The following is a 7,970-nucleotide window of genomic DNA, read 5'->3' on the forward strand; positions in this document are numbered from 1 at the left end:
TTTTTTTTTTTTGAGACGGAGTTTCGCTCTTGTTACCCAGGCTGGAGTGCAATGGCGCGATCTCGGCTCACCGCAACCTCCGCCTCCTGGGTTCAGGCAATTCTCCTGCCTCAGCCTCCTGAGTAGCTGGGATTACAGGCACGCGCCACCATGCCCAGCTAATTTTTTGTATTTTTAGTAAAGACGGGGTTTCACCATGTTGACCAGGATGGTCTCGATCTCTTGACCTCGTGATCCACCCGCCTCGGCCTCCCAAAGTGCTGGGATTACAGGCGTGAGCCACCGCGCCCGGCTTCAGGCTGGTCTTGAACTCCTGGATCACCCCACAGTGATCCACATGACTTGGCCTCTCAAAGTCCCCCTTTTATTATTTTAAATACACAAAGAAGACAGTTCGTCATTGGAAAGATAAAAAATACACAACACAGGTAAGCAAAATAAATAGCTAAATGCAAATGCTCTAAATTGTGCCCATCTTCCACTTTTAGGAATTAGGACTCATCCCTTTGTTTTGTCACCTCCTGGGCTCCTCCCAGCTCCGTGGCACTCTGGGGATGACCCGGGGCCAAGCATGCACCCAGCCTTGCTGTTACCTGTAGCCCACCACCCTGGCCCCAAAAGAACCATTTCCTGCAAGAACATTCCAGACACTCAGCACGATTTCACTTCTCCAGGCCTCTCTTGCCCCAGTAACCACAGCCCCCTTTCTTACACATCCAGAGGAAGTGCTAACGGGGAAGCGACCTAGGCAGGCAAGACTCAGGGTCTTAGGGCCCAGCCAGGGGCCCCCAGGGTCAGCAGCAGAGATAGCAGGTACCCAGGCTCCTGGGTTCAGGGCGCTCTGCACTGGCGATTCGCGGCTCCCATCCGCCTCTTGCTCATTCCCTCCTTTGCTCACCCTCAGCCCACACTCCAAATCAGGCCTCCTCAGCTTTGGCCTGATCCACAGCAGCAGCCTCTGAACTGCCTCCCTGGCTCGTCTTGCCTCCATCAGGGCTTCAAATCCAATTATACGGCTCCCCATTGCCCAAGGCAGAAAACCCAAGCTCCCAGCCTGGCACCCAAGAAGCTTGTGATCTCACCCCATACATTCACATCTGGAGGCACACAAACCCCTTTGGGGTTTTTGCTGTTGTTTATTGTGTTTTGTTTTGCTTTGTTTTGCTTTTTGTCTTTAGGGGATTTTTTTGAGATAGGATCTTGTTCTGTCACTCAGACTAGGGTGCACTTGTACCATCATGGCTCAAGCAATCCTCCTGCCTCAGCCTCCCAAGTAGCTAGGACATCAGGCTTGCATCACCGTCCCTGGCTAATTTTTAACATTTTTTGTAGGGACAAGGTTTTCCTCTGTTTCCCAGGTTGGTCTTGAACCCCTGACCTCAAGTGAGGAGGAGGAACTCCTGACCTCTGAGCTCCTCAAAGATGACAACCAGGACTAGGCGTGATTCTGCAGCCCCTAAAGTTTCAGGATTCCATAGCCACTCTCTGGCGTGCTGAGCTGGTAACTGACAGGCAGCTGCAGCCACCCTCCTGAGCTCCCAGCCTGGCCTGTGCCTGCCCCACATCTGGCCGCACCTCTCTGCCTCAAAGGACTGCCATCAACCAGCCTCTATGTCTGCCCCATGAGATGGTCGTTCCTGAGTTCAGGAACTACAAGTCTGATTTCCACCCTGGGTCCCCAGCAGCCACCAGAGGGTCCTGCCCACAGTTGGTCTTGAATGAATGAGTGAATGAATGAATGACAAGGAGAGAACAAGTGAAGTCACAATCAGTATTTTCTTTTTAAGATAGTCTCACTCTGTCGCCCAGGCTGGAGTGCAGTGATGTGATCTCAGCTCACTGCAACCTCTGCCTCCCAGGTTCAAGCAATTCTCCTGCCTCAGCCTCCTTAGTATCTGGGATTACAAGTGCATACCACCACGCCTGCCTAATTTTTGTATTTTTAGTAAAGACGGGGTTTCACCATGTTGGCCAGGCTGGTCTCGAATTCCCAACCTCAGGTGATCCGCCTGCCTTGGCCTCCCAGAGTGCAGAGATTATAGGCGTGAGCTACCATGCCTGGCCCCCAATCAGTCTTGAGTGAGTGAGTGAGTGAGTGAGTGACAGAAGGCAGAGGTAGGTTGAGCCCTGAGGCCTGCAAGAAGGAAGGCAGCATGTGCAAGGTTTGGAGCAGCCTGCTGTCCCAGAAACACAGCCGGCAGGAGCTATTCTTGCTGCCCCAGGCTACCCTGTCCTCCACCCAGAACCTCGAGGCCTCTGCCTGGAAGTCCTCCCTGCTGTCCTTACCCACCCCACCACCCAGGATGTCCCTGGCCCCACCCCCACTGTGCCCTCTCTTAATTTTTAAAAACTTTTAGGCCGGGCGTGGTGGCTCACACCTGTAATCCAAGCACTTTGGAGGCCAAGGCGGGCGGATCACCTGAGGTCAGGAGTTCAAGACCAGCCTGACCAACATGGTGAAACCCCATCTTAAAAAAAAAAAAAAAAATTTTTTAATTTTTTTTTTTTTTGAGACAGAGTCTCCCTCTGTCACACAGACTGGAGTGCAATGGTGAGATCTCAGCTCACTGCAACCTCCACCTCCTGGGTTCAAGCAATTCTCCTACCTCAGCCTCCCTAGTAGCTGGGATTACAGGCACCTGCTACCACACTTGGCTAATTTTTGTATTTTTAATAGAGACAGGGTTTCACCATGTTGTCCAGGCTGGTCTCAAACTCCTCACCTCAAATGATCCGCCTGCCACTGAACCCGGCCCTACAATATTTTTAATTTTTTAACTAGAGACAGAGTCTTGGCCGTGCGCCGTGGCTCACGCCTGTAATCCCAGCACTTTGGGTGGATCACAAGGTCAGGAGTTCAAGACCAGCCTGGCCAAGATGGTGAAACCCTGTCTCTACTAAAAATACAAAAAAATTAGCCGGTCGTGGTGGCAAGTGTCTATAATCCCAGCTACTTGGGAGGCTGAGGCAGAGAACTCCTTGAACTCAGGAGGCAGAGGTTGCAGTGAGCCAAGATCATGCCACTGCAGTCCAGCCTGGGTGACAGGGTAAGACTCCGTCTCAAAAAAAAAAATAGAGACAGAGTCTCATTGTGTTGTACACGTTGGTCTCAAACTCCTGGGCTCAAGCAGTCTTCCTGCCTCAGCCTCCCAAAGTGCTGGAATTACAAGTGGGAGCCACCACGTCCAGCCGGCGCACCCCCTTAGTTGAGGCTGCATTGAGAACGTCAGTTGGTCCTCCCCGATCTGGGCATAGCTGAAAACCGCCTCCAGAGCTGAGAACACCAAAGCCGGGCCCAGGAGCAGAATGACGGGTGATGGCTGGAAGGCCACCTCGGACCTGCAGCCCCTAGCTGGCGGGCAGAGCGGAGCGGAGCAGGTGCTGTCAGGGCGGCCGTCCCCTCCTCACCTGCGATGATGAACCAGTTCATGTAGTTCAGGAGGTTGATGTAGCAGAGCACAGCGGCAGCCACGTAGGCCCTCCACCGGGGCAGGCTCCAGCGGGCGGGCGGAGCAGGAGGAGGACACTGCCTGCCTGGCCCTGGGGACTGGCCCTGCGACTCTCCTGGCCCAGGCTCGGGGCACTGCGCTGACATCTTCCCAGCCACGCCAGCCTGCAGCTCCTGGCGGGGACCGGCCCCCGGGTGAAGCCGCATCAGCTCAGCACCAAGTCACTTCCTGTCGGCTCCCAGGCTCCAAACCTCAAAGCCACTGCCCTAACTGTGGGACATCTTATCACAGGTTCCTCCTGGGCCCATAGCAGCCAGGGCGATTTCCCCATCGCCAGCCTCGCAGACCTGCTGTGGTGGAGAAGGGCTCCCAGCACCCCCACCCTGGGCAACGGGACAACTCTCTGCTCCCCTCGATCCAGCCTGTGGCTGTGGTGGCTGCAGTGAGGAAGGGAAGCTCAACCTCCTCCTCCTGGGTTCAAGCAATTCTCTGCCTCAGCCTCCCAAGTAGCTTCGATTACAGACACCTGCCACCACGCCTAGCTAATTTTTTTGTATTTTTAGTAGAGACGGGGTTTCACCATGTTGGCCAGGCTGGTCTCAAGCTCCTGACCTCGTGATCCACCTGCCTTGGCCTCCCAAAGTGCTGGGATTACAGGTGTGAGCCACGTCGCCCAGCTGAGACTCTGTCTCTATTAAAGAAAACGAGATGAGCCTCCCAGACTGCTGCTCGCCGTGAGACGTTCTGGCTGCCTATACAGGACGATGAACCGATTCGCTGAAGCCAGGTCAAATGAGGAGGTGAGGTGTTGGCCGAGACAGCTGTGTTGCACTAGCCTACCAGGGAGGGCGAGCACCTGCCCAGGACCTAAGGGCCTACCCAGAGAAACAAAGATAGCGGAGGGGGCCGCCCACAAGAAGACAGCCTGCGAGCAGAACTCATCGGGACACTACATCTGCAGGGAAGTGTTCAGTGAGGGGCAGGGTGTCAGCATGGTCAGGAAGCATCTCTTGATAGCTTACTTATTGCTAACAAAAAAAAAAAAAAGGCCCGGAGTGGTGGCTCACTCCTGTAATCCCAGCACTTTGGGAGGCAGAGGCGGGGAATCACTTGAGGTCAGGGATTCGAGACTAGCCTGACTAACATGGTAAAACCCTGTCTCTACTAAAATACAAAAATTAGCCAGGCGTAGTGGCAGGCACCTGTAATCCCAACTACTTGGGAGGCTGAGGCAGGAGAATTGCTTGAACCCAGGAGGCGGAGGGTGCAGTGAGCCAAGATTGCACCACTGCACTCCAGCCTGGCAACAGAGCAAGACTCCATCTCAAAAAAAAAAAAGAAAAGAAAGAAAAAGAAAAAAAGAGTATATTCCTCTATACAGTAGAGGAATCAGATATCTTGATGAGGGATTGAAATAAACCACCTGTGAGAACAGGAGGGTATTGTGTGCCTCCAAATGTGAAGCTCACAGCATCTTCTCTGCAGCCCGCCAGCCAGGAATGCACAGCCGGAATCTAATCGTGAGAAGACATCAGCCGGGTTCCGTGGCTCACACCTGTCATCCTGACACGGGGGGGCCAAGGCAGGAGGATCGCCCGAGCCCAGGAGTTTGTGACCAGTCTGGGCAACATGGCGAAACCCCATCACTACAAAAATACCAAAAACAAATAAAAAATAAAAATAGCCAGGTTTGGTGGTATGCATCTATAGTTCCAGCTACTTGGGAGGCGGAGGCAGGAAGGATCACTTCAGCCTGGGAGGTTGAGGCTGCAATGAGCCATGTTTGCACCACTGCACTTCAGGCTGGGTGACAAAGTGAGACCCTGTCTCAAAAAAAAAAAATAAATTAGGGGCTGGGCACGGTGGCTCATGCCTGTAATCCCAGCACTTTAGGAAGCTGAGGCGGGCAGATCACCTGAGGTCGGGAGTTCAAGACCAGCCTGACCAACATGGAGAAACCTCATCTCTATTAAAAATACAAAATTAGCTAGGCATGGTGTTGAGCGCCTGTAATCCCAGCTACTCAGGAGGCTAGGGCAGGAGAATTGCTTGAACCTGGGAGGTGGAGGTTGCAGTGAGCTGAGATTGAGCCATTGCACTCCAGCCTGGGCGACAAGAGCGAAACTCCATCTCAAAAAAAAAAAAATGTTTTTAATAAATGTTTAAAGAGAAAAAATATCAGAGGAGCCCAAATTGAGAAACACTATTTCTTTTAAGGGACTGTATTATTCAAAAACATCAAAGCCGTGAAAGACTAAGAAAGACTGAGGGGCTGTTTTGGATCAAAGGAGACTAAAGAGACAGTTCAGGGCAGCCCAGAACCCCAGCCTGGCTCCTGTACTGGATTCACTGATAAAACTGGTTCAGGAAGAAACAGCATATCAGCGTCAGTGAACTACAGTTATGTAAGTACATGAGTCAATATCCTTATCTGAAGTATGTAGGGTATAGGGCCATGATGTATACCACTCATTCTCAAATGGTTCAGGAGAAAATATTAGATATGTATAGTAAGACAGCAAATGGGGCAAAACGTTAATAATAGATGAATCTGGGTAAAGATGATATGGGTTTCTTTGTACTATATGATAAACTTTCTGTAAGTTATAAATTATATGTAAACCAAAAGTTAAAGCACAAAATGACAAACCAATTTAAAAATGAGTGAAGAGCTGGGCACGGTGGCTCACACCTGTAATCCCAGCACTTTGGGAGGCCGAGGCGGGCAGATCACAAGGTCAAGAGATCGAGACCATCCTGGCCAACATGGTGAAACTCCGTTTCTACTAAAAATACAAAAGTTAGCCGGGCATGGTGGCATGCGCCTGTGGTCCCAGCTACTCAAGAGGCTGAGGCAGAACAATCGCTTGAACCCAGGAGGCAGAGGTTGCAGTGAGCCGAGATTGCACCACTACACTTCAGCCTGGTGACAGAGCAAGACTCCGTCTCAAAAAAAAAAAGGGGGGGTGAAGGCCAGGCGTGGTGGCTCACACCTGTAATCCCAGCACTTTGGGAAGCCAAGGCAGGTGGATCACTTGAGGTCAAGAATTCAAAACCAGCCTGGCCAACAGAGTGAAACCCCATCTCTACTAAAAATACAAAAAAATTAGCCAGGCATGGTGGCAGGTGCCTGTAATCCCAGCTACTCGGGAGGCTGAGGCAGGAGAATGGCTTGAATCTGGGAGGCGGACGTTGCAGTGAGCCGAGGTCATGCCACTGCACTCCAGCCTGGGCAACAGAGTGAGACCCCACCTCTAAAGAAAAAAAATCAGGGGACAAAAATGAGCCAAGAAGTCGAATATTCTCTGAAGATATACAGATGACCAACAAGTACATTAAAAGATGTTCAGGCCACGCGCGGTGGCTCACGCCCATAATCCCAGCACTTTAGGAGGTCCGGGGGACAGATCACAAGGTCAGAAGTTTGAGACCAGCCTGGCCAACATGGTGAAACCCCCATATCTACTAAAAATACAAAAATTAACTGGGTGTGGTGGCAGGTGCCTGAAATCCCAGCTACTTAGGAGGCTGAGGCAGGAGAATTGCATGAACCTGGGAGGCGGAGGCTGCAGTGAGCTGAGATCGTGCCACTGCACTCCAGCCTGGGCGACAGAGTGAGCATCCATCTCGGGGGGGCGGGGAGGGGGGATGTTCAATGTTACAAGTCATTAGGAAAACGCAGATCGAGGCTACCACAAGATATCCGTTAATACACACTAAGATGGCCATAATTTTAAAAAGAGAGTAGAAATAACAAATGTTGTTGGAGAGACGGAAAGCCTGGCGCGTTGCTGGGAATGTGAAATAAGGCTGTGGCAGTGGAATACAGTTTGGCACCTCCTCAAAAGGTTAAACAGAAAATCACCATAAGGCCCAGTAATTTCAATCCTAGTTACATGTCCAAAAGAACTGAAAACAAGCCGGGCAAGGTGGCTCATGCCTGTAATCCCAGCACTTTGGGAGGCCGAGGCGGGTGGATCATGAGGTCAGGAGTTCAAGACCAGCCTGGCCAAGATGGTGAAACCCCATCTCTACAAAAACTACAAAAAAAAATAGCCAGGTGTGGTGACAAGCACCTGTAATCCCAGCTACTCAGGGGACTGAGGTAGGAGAATCACTTGAGCCCGGGTGGCAGAGGTTGCAGTGAGCTGAGCTTGTGCCACTGCACTTCAGCCTGGGCAACATAGGGACACTCCATCTCAAAAGAAAAAAAAAATAGAATTGAAAACAAAGACTCTGCTCCTGCCTGTAATCCCAGCACTTTGGGAGGCCAAGGTGGGCAGATCACTTGAGGTCAAGAGTTCAAAACCAACCTGACCCACATGGTGAAACCTGTCTCTACCAAAAAATCCAAAAAAATTAGCTGGACATGGTGGTGTGCCCCTGTAGCCCCAGCTACTCAGGAGGCTGAGGCAGGAGAACTGTTTGAACCCTGGAGGCAGAGGTTGCAGTGAGCCGAGATCTGGCCACTGTACTCTAGCCTGCATGCCAAAGCAACTTTGTCACAAAAAAAAAAAAAAA

At 51.5% G+C, this 7,970-nt stretch overlaps 1 protein-coding gene across 1 annotated transcript in view; it reads right to left on the bottom strand.

The window, feature by feature from the left end:
• Positions 1–3,879, bottom strand: part of SPNS3 (sphingolipid transporter 3 (putative)) — a 56,117-nt gene extending 52,238 nt beyond the window's left edge. Inside the window, exon 1 of the mRNA XM_032271692.1 lies at positions 3,409–3,879. Within this exon, the coding sequence (XP_032127583.1) occupies positions 3,409–3,655 (247 nt within the window). The 5' untranslated portion in view covers positions 3,656–3,879. The remainder of the gene's footprint in view (positions 1–3,408) is intronic.
• Between the last annotated feature and the right edge of the window lie 4,091 nt (positions 3,880–7,970).

The sequence above is a fragment of the Sapajus apella genome, unplaced genomic scaffold, assembly GCF_009761245.1.
Source record: "Sapajus apella isolate SASKATOON/1434 unplaced genomic scaffold, GSC_monkey_1.0 scaffold245, whole genome shotgun sequence".
Lineage (NCBI taxonomy): Eukaryota > Metazoa > Chordata > Mammalia > Primates > Cebidae > Sapajus > Sapajus apella.